Source organism: Diceros bicornis, chromosome 8 (genome assembly GCF_020826845.1).
Source record: "Diceros bicornis minor isolate mBicDic1 chromosome 8, mDicBic1.mat.cur, whole genome shotgun sequence".
NCBI classification, from domain to species: domain Eukaryota; kingdom Metazoa; phylum Chordata; class Mammalia; order Perissodactyla; family Rhinocerotidae; genus Diceros; species Diceros bicornis.
In genome coordinates, this window is record NC_080747.1 from 53,990,242 (window position 1) to 54,009,928 (window position 19,687).

At 37.6% G+C, this 19,687-nt stretch overlaps 1 protein-coding gene across 1 annotated transcript in view; it reads right to left on the reverse strand.

Moving 5' to 3' along the window:
• The window catches only part of LOC131409239 (transmembrane protease serine 11F), a 130,539-nt gene extending 110,863 nt beyond the window's left edge, over positions 1 to 19,676 (reverse strand). The window contains exon 1 of the mRNA XM_058546334.1: positions 19,585 to 19,676. Within this exon, the coding sequence (XP_058402317.1) occupies positions 19,585 to 19,676 (92 nt within the window). The remainder of the gene's footprint in view (positions 1 to 19,584) is intronic.
• Positions 19,677 to 19,687: the final 11 nt, after the last annotated feature.

Sequence of the window (19,687 nt, forward strand, 5' to 3'; positions counted from 1 at the left end):
TTTGAAAGCAGTAGGTAATATATTGAGTTTAAGACATTGTTTGGAAGATTAACGAATTTGAGGATTCCTTGTGATAACTATACATCCCACTCCTTCCCTTAGGGCTGCGAAGCTGGGAACCACTCCTCTAGATCAACATCATATGTCCAATCCTGTCCCTCTGCTCCTTAATGTGCACTCCTTTCCTAGTGCACTCAAATGTGCCATGTTCATTGCTTTGTTCAAGTTCATTATTTCCCTCACCTGAAATGCCAGCCTTTCCCCAGACTCCCTGCCTGTCCAAATTCTCCCTTCCCATCAAGGCCTACTTTCTGTAACAACAGATCACCATTTGGGGGAGGGAGGTTACTGGGTGCCAGACACTGTGTTAAATGCTTTATATTCGTTATGTTATGTACAAGCCTTGGTACTAACTATTATCAATCCTACTTTGTAGACAAGGACATGGGAATTTGAGAGTTTAAGAAACTTGCCTAAGTTCATACAACTGGGCAGTGGCACATGTGATAACTCTGCTGTCCATGCTTTAAACCACTACTCTCGTGTGCCTTCCCTAGACCATTCCAGGACAACTATTCCATCTTGGTATGATCTTGCCTTATTAGAATGCTTACAGAAAGTACACTTCCCAACTTGGTCTTGCCTTGTTTTGTCCACTAGTATTTCATGTATTTTAGTTTATACTTCTCAAGTTTGTGGGCAAAGGCCATATTTTGTATTTCTTGACCAGACCCAATAACAATGTTTACTGTTCTGAAAACATGTAAATTCAGAAAATATTTGGTGATTAATCACTAAACACACATCTAATTGTGTTATGTTCCTCCTTGTTTGTGACATTTTTTCTCAACAAGTTTAACAAAGGCCTCATCTAGCTTTCCTGCCTCATCCTCCACAACTCCTTCAACGTTCTCTACTTAGGAAATGCCTAACTACCTGCAGTTCTGCAAACAGGCTGTATTCTCAGTTATACCTCCAATCCTTTGTGTAGATTTTTCTCTTTGCATGGTACACATTCTACCCACTTACTGCAGAAAATAATTTTTGACAGTCTGAAAAACTTCATCTTTTAAATGCAGCTAAAGTAATCTCATCTCAGAAGAATTGCCTGATCTACCAGAAGTTTTAGGTGGTCCCCATGCGCTCCTATAGTTATGTCTATATTATACTATTATATACATATCATATTATTTTGAATTATATTCTTGGTTATTTGTCTCCATATGAGCTCTGAGAGAATGGGAATTGTTTCTTATTTATTTTTGATTATGAGCATCTACTACATAGTACCTGGCACAGGGGGATCATTAGTAAATAGTTGCTGAATGAATGAATATATCAAGCAACAAACATATTTTTATCCCAGGTACCTAAAGTGTAACAGTTTAAGTGTGGAAAAGAGTCTAAAACCAGGGCAAAGAAATAATAAATGGTTTGCTGTCATGAAGTGTAATACTATGCAAGCTGAATCTTCATTTACTTTTATGAAAGGCTCTATATCTCTCAATTTATGAACTGTGTTTATAAACAAATTTAGGGGAATATGAGAAAGGAAAACAAGCTGGACAGACTCTATGGCATCTCAAAGACAAAATAGCTAGTGAACGAACTAAGGTTTTCCCCTTTCGACTAGCAAATAGCTTCTTTGCCTAATGTAATATGCTTGCTATAAATTCTTAGAATACATTCATAAGAGGATTGCATCAGATCAAAAAGGAAATATTCCACTGTACTCTCTGCTGATTCTGTAACAACTGGAAGATTGTATTTATTTTTATGAACCACATTGAAGAGGAATACTGACAAATGGAAATGGATCCCTAGGATGGTAAACAGTGTGGATGCTACATCATGCAAGCACTTGATGAAGAAATAAGCTTTGAAAAGAAAATTTGAAGGGAACATGAACACTGCTTGAAGAGCTTCCTGGGGAAGAGGGATTAATTTTATTGTGTGTCATTCTTGAGGACAAAGCTAGGACAAATAAGTGGATGCTAGAGAAAAGCATTTCTCAATTCACCAAAGGCAGAACACTTACACTGAACATCAGGATGTAGTAGTAGAGTGGAGTGTTGGAGGACTGAGGGGCGAGAGACTCAGAAGACTCAGAAAGACTCTGTCAAGAAAGGAAAAGTCTTGGGAGAAGAGAAGACAATGGTAATCTCCACTATAAAAGAAAAAAAATATATAAGGATCTCTTTTACTTTTCTTGGGAATTATGGACTGTTCATTAAGGTGGAATCATAGGTTGAATAAAACCCAAAATGAGTTGCTGATGATGACAAAAGGGCTGATAGAGTGTTAGAAAGTAGCAACCATAACAAGTCATCAGAGAAGCTCCCATTAGCTGACAGATTGAAGCAAGAGTTTTATGGAGAAAACCAAAGTTGCACGCAATCAGTGGTGCTCTGCAAAGACCTGAGACCTGAGATCTGAGAATAATAGTTCAAGATTTTGCATTCAGTTTAAATACTACTGTTGGACTATGTGTATATGATATATATATAATTCTTTAAAATAAAAATGTGGCAATAGGTGTAATCCTATAGATATCATCAGGACTACTGGTAAAGAGGAACTATACTAGGATTTTTCGCTAAAAGCACACAAATAATAGCTATACATATGCTGCTACATTTTAATAACTTTTCTTGGCCAAGATGGAGTGAACAGAATCAAGGAGTCAGGAAACCCCTGCTGTTGGTAGTGTTCAGGCAAAGGAAGGATGATTATTTCAAGGATATTATAGGTGATAGTCCTCAACTGGGTGAGAAGTTGGATTCAGTGACTTCAAATGTTTCTCACATATTTATGATTTAGATATCTGTTCTTTAGCAGCCAGGTTGTAGAAAAAGAGGAGGTGGATGGTTTATAAGTGGCCTGGAGGTATTAGTAAACACGAAGAAATATACTTGCAAAAAATCTAAGTAGAATTTTTAAGATCTGGTGATATTTTAGAATTGCTTACAAGGCTATTTTACACACAAGCATTTATGTGTCCATGTAATCCCCATGCCAGTATTTCAGTCAATGTTTTTTGTCCTCTGTGCTGCAAAACTCTTAGCAGTTTTTCAGATGAGGTGCCCCAGAGAAATATTATGCTAGTTCATAAACAATGTTTAATCTTGGGGAATATGGCAGAACCAAGTAGAAAAAGCTATTTTTGGAGGTGCAGTGTTGTTTTTTTCTTTAATTTTGCTTTTATACAAGAGATAATCTTGAAATCCAATTTTTAAAAAATCTGTAAAAAGTCCCTAAATAAACCATGGACCCTTTGAAAAGTGTTTTTTACTAGAGTTTGTTAAGTTCACTCCTTCAAGTGTTTTACTATTCTTTAACCAAACCTTAACCTGGAAAATATTGTTGAAGGACACTATTCTCTCCATAGTCCTTCACTAGACAAAGTCTTAGGATTTATATAGATCTTCAAATTTTTTTTAATATAAAGTTGTGCTCTTCCAGTACAGTTCTCCTGAGGAAGTGGACATAAGCAATGCATAGCACAAATGAATGAGTACAGAAGCATAAGGCTACCCTACTGGTACTACCAGTGTACAATTTGATGCAGCATATTAAGATTCCAGTGTGTTGTTTGGCTCAGAACTTGAAGAAAATGGCATATGAACATATATACATTATTTTAATATAAGACAGAAATGGATAAATGTTGTAACAGAAACTAAAATGATATGCTATTGGAGAATGAGAGGAGAGAATACTTTTTACCAGGAAGTCTTTTTTAGGTGGAATTTGCTCTAGGATTGAAGGAAATTAGAATTTTGATTGGTATTTGAGTTGTTAAAGGAGAAACCCCCAGTCAGACTGAGAATTTTTTTTTTTTGAGAAAGATTAGCCCCTGAGCTAACATCTATTGCCAATCCTCCTCCTTTTTGCTGAGGAAGACTGGCCCTGGGCTAACATCCATGCCCATCTTCGTCTACTTTATATGGGACGCTGCCACAGCATGGCTTGACAAGCAGTGCACCGGTCCACGCCCAGGATCCAAACCTGCTAACCCCTGGGCCACTGAAGCAGAGCACATGAATTTAACTGCTACACCACCGGGCTGGCCCCCAAGACTGAGAATTAAATACAATTCAGATTATGAAGACTTTGAAAGTCAGGTTTAAAAAGTTATCATTCAGAATGATGTCAGCATCATGGCAGAGTGAATTGTTCCCTTAGTCTCTCCCCTCTAAGTTATAACTAAATGGCTATTCATTAACCAGCAGAGGATTCCCTGCACAGCAACAGGAACACAACAGGACCTCTTAGAGATCCACACAGCTATACATCTGAACATGGGTGGTCTGGATGCCTGGAAGGCAATGGAACTAAGCACGCACAACCCCCCATCCCTGGCAGCAGCAAGCTAGGTAATGGATCATCACACCACAGCCAGTGCAACTGTAAGAGGAGGTAGGGACAGCCTAGCCTGTGCGAACACTTTCAGAGTTGTGGCCTGGCTGCAGGAGTGCCCACTGTGCTGCCGTGGCCCTGCTAGTGGGAACACTCTACACCAAGTGGCAGTGGCTCAACCCCCATTAGGTGCCCACCCATTGAGCACAGCACAGGCAAGAAGGTGCCCTGCCCACTCAGAAGGTGCCCCTGCCCGTGGAGCACAGCAGCTTGCAGAACCCACCTAGGGGTGGCCCAGTCTCTGCGTAGGCACACCTGACCCTTAGCACAGCGCAGGTAAGAAGGCATCTCACCTGCTCAGCAGTCACTCCTGCCCATATTGCACAGCAGCCTGCAGAATCCACTGAGTCACAGCTCAGCCCTCCCATGGGTGCCCCTCTCCCCAGTGCAGTGCAGGCAAGAAGGTGCCCCACATGCTCAGAAGGCCTCCCACTGATGGAGCACAGCAGCGCATGGGACACACCAAGTGGCAACTCAGCCCCTGTGTAAGTGCCCCTCCCACCTAGTTCTCAGCAGCTCAGCTGGTCCTCTGCCAAGCACAGAGGCTCCACCTATGGTGCCCGACCTACCCACCAGTGCAGGCCTTGATCACCTGAGTGCAATCTGCAGAGTGGTGACAGCCACTCTGCACAGATGTAGGGTAGACTTACCTGCACAAGTTCCAGCAGATGGGGCAGGATCCTGTCCCCCCCCAGCAGTGGTAGGTGGAATCTGTGACCTACTACCACAAATGTGCTGGCAAAGGATCAATTCATCAAACACCACAAAGAACTACAGAAATGCTTCAGAACAGATGGAAAATAAGAAGTCTACAGAAACCAATCCTGATGTCACAGAAATTTACAATGTAAATGACAGAGAATTAAAAATAGTTGTCATAAAGAAACTCAATGAGTTACAAGAAAACTCAAAAAGACAGTTCAATGAGCTCAGGAATAAATTAAGGAGAAGAAGGAATACTTCACCAAAGGGATTGAAACTCTAAAAAACAACAAACAAACAGAAATTCTGGAGATGAGGAACACAATTAATGAGATAAAATATAATGTAGAAACCATAAAAAACAGAGCTGATGTTATGGAGGACAGAATTAGTTGATTAGAGGACAGAAATATAGAAATGCTTCAAGTAGAGGAGGAGACATAATTAACACTTTAAAAAAATGAAGAATTTCTTCTAGAAATATCAGACTTGAAATCAAATAAAGATTATAGGTATTCTACAGGGTGAAGAGTGGGAGAAAGGAGTAGAGAGCTTGTTCAAAGAAATAATAGCTGAGAACTTCCCAAACCAGGGGAAGGAACTGGACTTACAAGTAGATGAAGCCAATAGAACTCCTAATTACATCAATGCAAAAAGACCTTCTCCAAGGCACATAATATTAAAACTGGCAAAAGTCAATGACAAAGAAAAAATATTAAGGGCAGCAAGGCAGAAGAAAATAACCTACAAAGGAACCCCTATCCTGTTTTCAGCCACTTAGCAGAAACATTACAGGCTAGGAGAGAATGGAATGATATATTCAAAATACTGAAAGACAAAAACTTTCAGCTGAGAACACTCTATCCAGTGAAACTATCCTTCAGATACAATGAAGAAATAAAAACTTTCCCAGATAAACAAAAGCTGAGGGAGTTCATCACCACTAGACCTCTCTTACAAGAAATTATGAAGGAAGCCCTCCTATCTGAAACAAAAAGGCAAACATTTACAAAGCTTTGAGCAAGGAGATAAATAGACAGACAAAATCAGAAAATTACAGCTCTCTATCATGACAGGTCAGCAAATGATTAATTATAACATAAAAGATAAAGGGAAGAAAAGCATCAAAAATAACTATAAACAGTTCAGGTTAGTCACAAACTCACAACACAAAAAAGAATAATTTGAGACAACAATAACTCAGAAGGGGAAGAGGAACGGGATGGAACCTGCTTAGGCTAACGGACATAAGAGGCTATCAGAAAGTGGACTATCTCATCTATGAAATCTTTTATACAAACCTCATGGTAACCACTAGACAAGGAATCAGAATAGAGCCACAAATAATAAACAAAGAGAAAAGTGAGAAAACCATCACAGAAAACCACCAAACTGAAATGGCAGTCAGAAATGCAAGGGAAATGAAAAGATGGAAATATAGAACAACAAGAAAACAAAAGATAAAATGGCAGTATTAAGCCCCCACATATCAATAATCTGTCTAAATGTAAATGGATTGAATTCTCCAATCAAAGGCACAGAGTGGGTGGATGGATTAAAAAACAAGACCCAACAATATTCTGCCTCCAGGAAACACATCTTAGCTCTAAAGACAAACATGGGCTCAGAGTGAAGGGATGGAAGAAGACTCCAAGAAAATGGCAAGTGGAAGAAAGCAGGTGTTAACATACTTATATCAGACAAAGCAGACTTCAAGATAAAAAAGGCAATGAGAGACAAAGAGGGGCAGTATATAATGATAAAAGGGACATTCAACCAACTGGAAATAACACTTATGAATATATATGAACCTAATGTAGGAACACCAGAGTATACAAAGCAACTACCAACAGACCTAAAGAGAGAAATTGGCAGCAACACAATAATAGCAGGGGACCTCAGCACCCCACTTACATCAATAGATAGATCATCCAGACAGAAAGTCAACAAGGAAACAGTGGCCTTAAATGAAACACTAGACCAGATGGACTTAGATATATATATAGAACCTTCCATCTAAAAACAGAAGAATACACACATTCTTCTCCAGTATACATTGAACATTCTCAAAAATAGACCACACATAGGGAAATAAGGCAAGGCTCAATAAATTTAAGAAGAGTGAAATCATATCAAGCATCATTTCTGACCACAATGCTATGAAACTAGAAATCAACTACAAGAAAAAAGCTGGGAGAGCCACAAATATGTGGAGACTAAACAATGTGCTGCTGAATAACCATTGGATCAATGAAGAAATCAAAGGAGAAATTTAAAAATACCTAGAGAAAATGAAAATGAAAATACAACATACCAACTCTTATGGGATGCAGCAAAAACAGTACTAAAAGGGAAATTTATAGCAATATGAGCCCACCTCAAGAAACAAGAAAAATATCAACTAAGTAATCTTAAACTACACCTAACAGACCTAGAAAAAGAAGAACACACAAAGCCCAAAGTCAGCAGAAGGAGGGAAATAATAAAAATTAGAGCAGAAGTAAATGGAATAGAGACTAAAAAAAAACAGTAGAAAGGAACAATGAGACCAAGAGCTTGTTCTTTGAGAAGATAAACAAAATTGACAAACCCTTAGCCAGACTCACTAAGAAAAAAAGAGAGAAGGCTCAAATAAATAAAATTAGAAATGAAAGAGGAGAAATTACATTGGATACCACAGAAATACAAAGGATTATAAGAGAATACTGTGAAAAACTATATGCCAACAAATTGGATAAGCTAGAATAAATGCATAAATTCTTAGACTCATACCACCTCCCAAAACTGAATCAAGAAGAAATAGAGAATCTGCATAGACCAATCACAAGTAAAGAGATTGAAACAGTAAGCAAAAACCTCCCAAAAAACAAAAGACCAGGACCAGATGGCTTCTCTGGAGAATTCTACCGAACATTCAAAGATTTAATATCTATCCTTCTCAAATTATTCCAAAAAATTGAAGAAAATGGTATGCTTTCTAACTCATTATATGAGGCCAACATTACCCTGATACCAAAACCAGACAAGTACAACACAAAGAAAGAAAATTATAGGCCAATATCACTGATGAACATAGATGCAAAAATCCTCAACAAAATATTGGCAAACTGAATACAGCAATACATTAAAAGGATCATACACCATGATCAAGTGGGATTTATACCAGGATGGTTCAACATCCACAAATCAATCAATGTGATACACCTCATTAACAAATGAGGAATAAAAATCACATTATCATCTCAGTAGATGCAGGGAAAGCATTTGACAAGATCCAACATCCATTTATGATAAAAACTCTGAATAAAATGGGTATAGAAGGAAAGTACCTCAACATAAGAAAGGCCATATATGACAAACCCACAGCCAACATCATATTCAACAGTGAAAACCTGAAAGCCATCCCTCTGAGAACAGGAGCAAGACAAGGTTGCCCACTCTTGCCACTCCTATTCAACATAGTACTGGAGGTTTTGGCCAGAGCAATTAGGCAAGAAAAAGAAATAAAAGCTATCCAAATTGGAAAGGAAGAAGTGAAACTCTTGCTGTTTGCAGACGATATGATTCTATATATAGAAAACCCTAAAGAATTCACTAGAAAACTATTAGAAATAATCAACTATAGCAAAGTTGCAGTTTACAAAATCAACTTACAAAAATCAGTTGCATTTCTAGACACTAATAACGAACTAACAGAAAGAGAAGTCAAGAATACAATCCCATGTACAATTAACAATAAAAAGAATAAAATATCTAGGAATAAATTTAACTAAGGAGGTGAAAGACCTATACACTGAAAACTATAAGACATTATTGAAAGAAATTGAAGAAGACATAAAGAAATTGATATATATTGCATGCTCATGGATTGGAAGAATAAACATAGTTAAAATATCCATATTACCTTAAACAATCAATGCAATCCCAATCAGAATTCCAATGACATTCTTCGTGGAAACAGAACAAAGAATCCTAAAATTTATATGGAACAACAAAAGACCCTGAATAGCCAAAGGAATCCTGAGAGAAAAGAACAAAGCTGGAGGCATCATGTTCCCTGACTTCAAAATATACTACAAGGCTATAGTAATCAAAACAGCATGGTACTGACACAAAAACAGACATGAAGATCAACGGAAGAGAATTGAAAGTCCATAAATAAAACCACACATCTATGGACAGCTAATCTTTGACAAAGGAGCCAAGAATATACAATCGAGAAAGGAAAGTCTCTTCAATAAATGATGTTGGGAAAACTGGGCAGCCACATGCAAAAGAATGAAAGTAGAACACTATCTTACACCATACACACACAAAAAATAACTCAAAGTGGATTAAAGACTTAAATGTAAGACCTGAAACCATAAAACTCCTAGAAGAAAATATAGGTAGTACACTCTTTGACATAGGTCTTAGCAGCATCTTTTCAAATACCATGCCTACTCAGGCAAGGGAAACAAAGGAAAAAATAAACAATTGGGACAACATCAGACTAAAAATCTTCCAGAAGGCAAAGGAAACCATGAACAAAATGAAAAGACAACTCACCCACAAGGAGAAAATATTTGCAGATCATATATCTGACAAAGGATTAATTTCCAAAATATATAAAGAACTCATACAACTCAACAACAACAATGAAAACAACCCAATCACAAAAAAGGCAGAGGATATGAACAGACATTTTTCCAAACAAGATATACAGATGGCCAACACGTACATGAAAAGATGTTCAACATCACTAATTATCAGGGAAATGCAAATCAAAACTACAATGAGATATTACCTTACCCCTGTCAGAATGGCTATAATTACCAAAACAAAAAATAAAAAAGGTTAAAGAGGATGTGGAGAAAAGGGAACCCTCACACAAACTGGTGCAGCCACTGTGGAAAACAGTATGGAGATTTCTCAAAAAATTAAAAACAGAGATACCATATGATCCAGTTATCCTACAACTGGGTATTTGTCCAAAGAACATGAAATCAACAATTCAAAGAGATTTATGCACCCCTGTGTTCAGTGCAGCATTATTCACAATAGCCAAGATGTGGAAGCAACCTAAGTGCCCATCAACTAATGAATGGATAAAGAAGATGCAATATATATATATATACAATGGAATATTCTGTTCAGCCATAAAAAAAGACAAAATCATCCCATTTGCAGCAACATGGATGGACCTTGAGGGTATTATATTAAGCGAAATAAGCCAGATAGAGAAAGACAAACACCATGTGATTTCACTCATATGTGGAAGATAAACAAACACATGGATAAAGAGAACAGATTAGTGGTTACCAGAGGGGAAGGGGATGAGGGGCTGGGAGAAAGGGGTAAGGGGCACATATGTATGGTAGCGGATAAAAATTAGACTATTGGTAGTGAGCATGATGCAGTCTGTACAGAAACTGATATGTAGTAATGTACACCTGAAAGTATACCATGTTATAAAACAATATGACCTCAATAAAATAATTTAAAAAAAAGTTATGCTTCATGTACAAGTAAATCACCAAAGAGTTTTAGAAACTAGTTAGGAAACTGTCAGGAGTTAGGACTTGGGGAATGATGGTAGAGAAGGTGAAGTTAAAGGTGACAATGAATTTCCAAGAAGAGCAAAGCCATGAAATAAATGAATGAACAGAGGAAGAGGAACACGCATGTGAGTCAGATGATGAAATGTTGTGAACATGTTAAGTTTATGGGACCTCAAATTGTTTGGAGTAGTCAAATAGGCCACTGGAGATATGAAATGGAGCTTAGAGGTCAAAATCTGGCAGTTTTTACTTCTGTCTTGCATTGGAGTTTGCTAGATCATGTGGTTTTTAGAGCAGAATAGATACATCTTTATTTATCATGGAACTTGATACTGTCCTTTGCAAGATGTCCTTGATATTTTCCTTTAAAATGGAACTTAATCTATGCTCTCACCAGAACCATGCTTAACCCCTCCTAGATGTATTGCCCTCTTCACAAAAATGGTTTGCCTTCTGGGCTGGTAGCTGTCTCCATTCATTTGACGTCTGGTACAAATTGATAAGAATGTGCACAAATTATCTTGGTTTATAAACTTTGCTGACCAGAAATAAAGATTGAAGGGAAGTTTTTACTTTGTCTATTCTCTTGCCTCCTAGTGAGACTGTATTTTGTCTATTTGTGAGAGTTGTCAAGCGACTATGCAAGTTTGACATTTATGGAAAATACTTTGTGAAGTGTGATACTTGGGTTGTAGTGCCCTCTGCTGGGAGAAATGATAGAACATAGATTTTCTCTCATTTGCAAAAGAAAAAAAAAAAGCCCAGATTTCAGAGGTAAAAATTAAAGACATTATCTTTTAAGTAAATATATTACATGCATGTGTGTATATATATAGTATATAAAAAGTAATTTAAAATAATGAATATATTTAAATACAAACTATTTTGATAATTTAAAATAATTCAGTTTATAAAGATTGAATTAACACAAATTTCATTAACACATCTGTGAAGAGTAAGAATGTGAATAATGACGTCTATCACAGATAATTATGTCCAATTTGAGCTTAAAGAAACATAATTACAGCCTTTCAGTTACTTGTGGCTTTGCAACCACATAATTTTCTAGGACTGTCTGATGCAAAATTTTCAATCTTGTCAAATTTTATATCCAGCCACATGTCCCAATTTAAGATGGGGGAAAAAGTATGTTCACCACATTCATGAATATCTCATCTCGATATCTGACGTATGATTTATAGAAAATTTATTATTTATATTGGCATTTTAAAAATTTTTTATTAAGGTAACATTGATTTATATAACATTATATAAATTTCGGATATACATCATTATATTTCAGCTTCTGTATAGACTACATCATGTTCACTACCAAAAGTCTAGTTGCCATTCGTCACCATACAAATATGCCCTTTTCCCCTTTTGCCCTCCTCCCACCACCTTTCCCCTCTGGTAACCACCAATCTGTCCTTGGTAACTATGTGTTGATTTGTTTATCTTTCACATATGAGTGAAATTGTATGGTATTTGTCTTTCTCCATCTGACTTATTTCACTTGGCATAATACCCTTAAAGTCCATCCATGTTGTTGCAAATGGCAAGATTTCATTTTTTATGGCTAAGTAGTATTCCGTTGTATACATATACATCTTCTTTATCCATTCATCCATCAGTGGGCACTTAGGTTGTTTCCAAGTCTCGACTAATGTGAATAATGCTGCAATGAACATTGGAGTGCATATATCCTTTCTAATTAGTGCTTTTGTGTTCTTTGTATAAATACCAAAAGTGGAATAGCTGGATTACATGGTAGCTCTATTTTTAATTTTTTGAGGAATCTCCATAATGTTTTCCGTAGTGGCTTCATCAATTTACATTCCCATCAGCAATGTATGAGTGTTCCCTTTTCTCTACATCCTCTCCAACATTTGTTATTTCTTGCCTGTTTAATAATAGCCATTCTGACTCATGTGAGGTGATATCTCTTTCTGATTTTGATTTCAATTTCCCTAATAATTAGTGATGTTGAACATCTTTTCATGTGCCTGTTGGCCATCTATATGTCTTCTTTGGAAAAATATCTGTTCGGATCCTCTACCCATTTTTTAATTGGGTTGTTTGTTTATTTTTGTTGTTGAGTTGTGTGAGTTCTTTATATATTTTGGATATTAACCCCTTATCAGATATATGATTTGCAAATCTCTTCTCCCAATTGGTAGTTTGCCTTTTCATTTTGTTGATGGTTTCCTTTGCTGTGCAGAAGCTTTTTAGCCTGATGTAGTCCCATTTGTTTATTTTTTCTTTTGTTTCCCTTGCCTGAGGAGACATGATATTCAAAAAGATACTGCTAAGACTGATGTCAAAGAGCATATTACCTATGTTTTCTTCTAGGCATTTTATGGTTTCAGGTCTTACATTCAAGTCTTTAATCCATTTTGAGTTAATTTTTGTGTATGATATAAGATAGTGGTCTACTTTCATTCTTTTGCATGTGGCTGTCTAATATTCCCAACATCATTTATTAAGGAGACTGTCCTCTCTCCATGGTATGTCTGGGCTCCTTTGTTGAAAATTAGCTGTCCTAGAATGGCATTTTTTTTTTTTAACAAAGCTTGATTTTTCCCTTTGGTTACAAAGTAACCATGTTTATTATGGAAAATATGAGACAGATCATAGGAAATAAAAATCATTCAGAATATCACCAGAATAAACTGTTGAAATCATCCTATATATCCTTTTAGTCTTTTTTTTAAGCATATTTTATACATAGCAGTTTTGTATAACTTTTTTCTCTCAGCATTATGACATAAATTTGTGTAATTCTAAAAACTTCTTTCTACATAAACCCTATTTCCTTTTCACTCTTCTATACACTTACAGAAAAAAGTTAGGGCTGCCCCGGTGGTGCAGCGGTTAAGTGTGTATGCTCTACTTTGGCGTCCCGGGGTTCGCAGGTTCTGATCCCGGGTGTGCACCAACGCATTGCTTGTCAAGCCATGCTGTGGTGGCGTCCCATATAAAGTAGAGGAAGAGGGGCACGGATGTCAGCCCAGGGCCAATCTTCCTCAGCAAAAAGAGGAGGATTGGCATTGGATGTTAGCTCAGGGCTAGTTTTCCTCACAAAAAAAAAAAAGAGAGAGAGAAAAGTTAGCTCTCCAACACCAGACTGAGCTTTTGATTGTTATACCATAAAGAATCTCTTGCTTATTGTCTGAGCCCTCCAGCTCTACCTCTACTCCTTTTTTTTTTTTTCCTTTGGTGAGGAAGACTAGTCCTGAGCTAACATCTGTTGCCAATCCTCCTCTTTTTGCTGAGGAAGATTGGCCTTGGGCTAACATCGGTGCTCATCTGCCTCTACTTTATCTATGGGATGCCGCCACAGCACAGCTTGATAAGTGGTGCATAGGTCCTCAGCCGGGATCCAAACCTGTGAACCCCAGGTTGCCAAGGTGGAGGTGAACTTAACCACTATGCCAGTTTGTCTTCCTCCCCAACAAGCTCAAATTTAGCTCACGGCAGATCTTCTCACAAAAAAAAAAAAAAAAAGGATATGGACTTGGCAAACCTAGCATAGTAGGCTGGCTACATGAGTACGGAGAAAGAGTTTATAGTAGTGATCAGCAACCTCAAGTCCACAGACCACATGCAACTCACTTACAACAAGTCCTTCAATCTCATTTCAGAATAAAAGCTGCCTCCAAAGAAAGTGACAAAACTCTCACTATTCCAGGTTCCCAGGTGCAGGAGAGAGTCCCTCACAGTAGCCTGATGAAACTCCCTTCAACCCACACTCCCTGTGCTAGGGCACTGCTGCCCTTTGCTGCTTTGCTGATACCCACCTAGAAACCAAAGGGAGTAAGGGAAAGACCCTCTCACCCTGTTTCATCAATAGAGTAGAAAAGCATATAGATTCTTAGTTGAAGGGAAATACTAGGAGGCTACTTAGTGCCGTAAAAAGTCAACTATCTTTTTGAAACTGTGAGGCTGACAGTCTGAGTAAGCTCATAATAGAAATGACGTAGCCTCACGAAATAGCTACTACTCATGTAGGAGAGTTGGGAGCAGAGAAGCAAAGAAGAAAGAAAAAAGAATGAAAGCTCTGCAGAACATGAGCAAGAATGGAGGGCTCCATCTTCTGCCTTCACAAACAAACACACTCTCAGAGGATACTGGGGGCTCAAGCCCCCTCCTTCCCAGAATAGTAGCATTTCCTAAGAGGAACCATGCCACAAATGCAAGTTTTACTTTCTTGTTGCTTTTTGTTTTTATTTTTGACAGGACCCAACACTCTGAGAAAATGAGTGAGCCAAGATATTATGTACTATTGGAAGCAAGGTCTCAAAGGATATCTCAGGATCATAAAAGAGCAAACAAATCCAGGAAATATATTAGCAGATCTGAGGAAGCATGTGGAAAGTCTTGAGGCTGATAATGAATGATTAAAGAAAAAAATGAGCAGCTGGAAAATGAAAAGACAAGACTCCAAAAAGATACACAAAAGTAACTGGATCTAGATGCTTGTTTTATAAAAGAACCTGCCACCACCATCTGAGGACATTGTCAAGGGCCTAGAGAATATATAAGGCCAAACGAGGAGCAAGGAGCAAATATAAAATGGTTAAGACAGCTAAGAAAGAGAAAATCACCACACCAGCAATAATCTAGTATTACTCCAGTAGGAGAAGCATCTCTCTCAGGACTTAGAAAAGTGTGTTATGATTATTGACTGGACATCAAGTTTCCAGACACTGAGCTCTCTGAAGTTTGATTTCTTCTGACACGAACTGAACGAATACCTATAAGAACCATTTCAAGTGATCATTGTTTTTCTTTTCTTAATCTCAGGATTTTTTTTTTTTTTTTTTTTTTTTTTTTTTTGTGAGGAGATCAGCCCTGAGCTAACATCCGCCAATCCTCCTCTTTTTTTTGCTGAGGAAGACGGCCCTGGGCTAACATCTGTGCCCATCTTCCTCCACTTTATATGGGACGCTGCCACAGCATGGCTTACCAAGCGGTGCGTCGGTGCGTGCCCGGGATCCGAACCAGCGAACCCCGGGCCGCCGCAGCGGAGCGCGTGCACTTAACTGCTTGCGCCACCGGGCCGGCCCCAATCTCAGGATTTTAAAGTATAGAACTTTAATACGTGTACTGCATAATATACATTGCTATAAATGTTAAAAACAGTTAAATTTGAAATCTCTTTTTTATTATGCATTGACTGCATGCATGTTGTTATGCACATTTAATTAATTTATATGAAGTATTTAAGATAAATATGTTTCTAATCAAAACTATCCATGTCAAATTTTGCACTACTCTTAACATAATGATAATATCAAGACTGACTATCGGGAAACAAATTTAAAATTTTCATATTATGAATAAAGGAACCAAATTAGTTGTTCTTTGTTATCTAAAATTACTAGTTTCCGTAATTAAGTAGAGTACACTTTCAGTTGTAACTTTCTGTTTGTGAGACTATCATTTAAGAATATCCACAGAATTGTCCATCTGTTTTGAATAGTCTGTGTGTGGACGTGATGCTAATTGGCAGTACTTGATATTAAAAAAGAGTCAATAAAATTTTAAATATAAAACAGCTGCGTCTGCATTGCTACTTCTCATTACAAAGTTTGTCATTAACAAAGTTACATTCAAAAAAATACAGAATACAGTATAAGTAATACTTAGAAGTTGAAATAACCAATTAGAGTCCATAAAGCTCTCCTCATTTTGAATTTTAAAATGGGAGGTACACAAATATTTATTTGTAATAAATTGATTTTTTTCCTCCCAAAAATGAAGTTTACTATTCCACATTAATAAACTCCGGGCCTCATAGGCAGATGGGAGCCAAGAAGATTACAAGTCCAAGATGGAGTTTTGGCAAGGCTTCATATTGAACAGTTTAACTATTATGGAAGCTGCATCTGAAGGCTCACAAACGTATAATTACGGGACTGATAAAAATCTCAGTGGTGACTAGTGTCACTGTTCCCCACTTCTAATCCTACCACCAATTTGAAATCCAAATCTGCCCCTTCTGGATGAGTGGGTATCCAGTCTCTACTTGAATCCTTCTTAACCCTCCCGAAAGAAGGTAAATTTTTGCTTTTGTTATTCTTCCTCTTTCTCAGACAGCTCACAGGAGCAGTTGTCAAAGAGGTCACCCCGATATAAAAAGGCGCATGTCATCATGACCAAAATTGGGTGATTTAACTTTCTCTAAAGATGAATTAATTCCTTTGAATTCACATGTGTTTCTTTTGAGTAACTCCTTGATATAACTTATTTTTCTATTCCAGTGAAGCCTGTGTTTTAAAAACAGCCACTTATCCTTTTATCTGATATTTCTATTGACGATAAATAAAAGTAAAAGAAAACTAGGTTCCTTTGGAACTTCTGAGTGTTCTTCTCCATGTGCTTCATCACATGACCTTCAGCTCCCAATCAAAATAAGATCAGCTGGGTAACTAAGTTTCCCTGTTCTCCTCCATCCTTTGAGAACTCTTGATTTATCCCTCTTTTCTAATTAATGCTTAATTAACATGTAACCGAGTTCTTTACTGAAGCAAGGAAGCTTGATTATTACACTTTATGTTAATTTCAGAAATTACTTCTAAGGGGATATGAAATTGGTTTATTCTAAAGAGTCTTTTGAAATTAACAATAACAAAATAAAGAGATTTTGCAAAATAGTTACACATAACATCAGTTTTCTTCTACCAAGGGAAGTCATTTGAGTGCAACCATACTGGGTGAGTTCTGTGAATGAAACTCATGTCCACCTCCTATTGATATGGTGAAGAGATCCCTGCATATATTGTGTAAATCTTCTTAAAGTATGGAAGCAATAGGATAATATAGGAAGAAAAAAAGAAAATATGATTTTTATTTGGAGAGACCATTGCAAACTTCACAAGCCAAATAGAATTAAGGGTCTAGTTATTTTTGGTTTTGTATAACTTATTTAGGTATTTATATCAACTTTATATGGCTTTTTTTTCCTAGCACATTGCCATAAGGAATGTGACATGTGTTCATATATCATTCATCTGAAGTTTAACAAGGCTTGGGAAATCTGAGATCTATTCTTAGGCACATTTCTAACTTTTACCATTTTTTGATCTGTCTCCTATCTTCTATGTTCTGCTCACTGAATGCTTAATCCCTCTAGGTCTGAAAGGCCTAGAGGGCATGGTGAAATGACAGGAGATATTTGCTGCTGCTGGGAAAGTTTCATGGAAGCTGTGAGCGAAGAGAGGGGCAATGGGAACCAAATTCACCAGGCCATGATTCAGAGGGTATTTTTATATAAGATCAAGCAAAAGATATAAAATACTCTACAAGTATAAATGCCTTTCTGCAAGTGCCGCTGATGTTATTTCCCAGTGTGAACTTCTTACTAGTGTTAGGTATTACCCAAAGCTATAAGAAATTTCAGTCTTTTCAGAACAAGTAAACAAACAAAACAAAACGAACAAACAAAAACCCCCACAAAAATGTGAACTATCAACATCTCTGGTCAAAGTCACTTCCTTTTCATGGACTTCTGTGATAGACTAAGAAGCAGAATGATTTAAGATGGATGTTATTCTGCATCCTTGGCCAAGGTTGTTAATTCTTTGTGTCTCAGTTTCTTCATCTGTAAAGTCAGGGTAATAGTGGTATACTTCATAGGATGTAAGGATTAATTGGGACAATATTTGTTTAGAATTGTGTCTTGTACACCCTAAGAACTCAGTAAATGTTAAGCTTTGCCTCATTTATTATGAAGATGATAATGAATCATACAATATTTGATTTTAACTATGACCAAATGGGTTAAATATCAAAGCAGTTAATAACTGGAATTTAAAATGCTGAGACTTCTTCAAGAGCCTTTGGTCTTTGAACATTTTAAGAAAGTGAGATTATATATAATAGAAAAGAACTAAAAAATGCCATTTAAAAGCAAATTTCTGAAACCATACATTGTATGGTTGTATATGACATATACTTATTCCAGATCTTTGATTGACAGAAAATGGTTATCAGTTGCTAGTGTAAAACCCCTATTTTCTGAGAGGAGAAAATTCAATAGGTAAAAGATTTTCTTTTATGTATTCAAGCTAGGTAATTGAAGCTTAAATAAAATGTAAACACTGTATAATGACTCTTGTGAAGACTCTAGGTCAAATTTTCAGTAAATACTGATAAAAATTTCTACTCTTGGGACCGGCCCCATGGCTTAGCGGTTAAATGCGTGCACTCCACTACTGGAGGCCGGGGGTTCGGATCCCGGGCGCACACCGACACCCTGCTTTGCCGGCCATGCTGAGGCCGCGTCCCACATACAGCAACTAGAAGGATGTGCAACTATGACATACAACTATCTACTGGGGTTTTGGGGAGAAAAGGGGGGAAAAAAAAGGAGGAGGATTGGCAATAGATGTTACTCAGGGCCGGTCTTCCTCAACAAAAAGAGGAAGATTGGCGTGGATGTTAGCTCAGGGTTAATCTTCCTCACAAAAAAAAAAAAATTTCTACTCTTGAAGAATGAATATTACAAACTGAAGTCACTTAACTTGTGAAGACTGTATAGTTCATAAAACAGAACCCTATGCTCACTCCACAAACTGTGAGACCAAGAATATCGCCAGTAATTAATATTTCTCCCCTACAAAACAGCCAGCTACAGGTGCAGCGTGTGGATCTGTCTCTTGTTGGGACAAAAATGCTCTTCCCTCCAGGCCCTTCCAGCCTCCATCCACCCTCAGCTTCCTTCTCAGCCGCAGCTTCTACAACCTTCTTCTCGGCCATTCCGTCACCCACTTCTGAGAGCTGCTAATGCCATTTTTGTGTGTCTGGTTGGCTCCTCGTCACTGAGGAACCATAAGCCCCCAGATCAACCAGAATTATTCCTCTGACATGGATGCTGCTGTCAGCACCTGGCCAGCCTACATCTGCTAGCCTCACTCACCTTCCTGTCTCTGCGCCTTCATTCCCACGGGACGACGTTGTGGGGTTGTGCCACTTCTTCTGTGGCTGAGGAGAAGCCTGCGGGGGCCCCATATCTCTTTTTG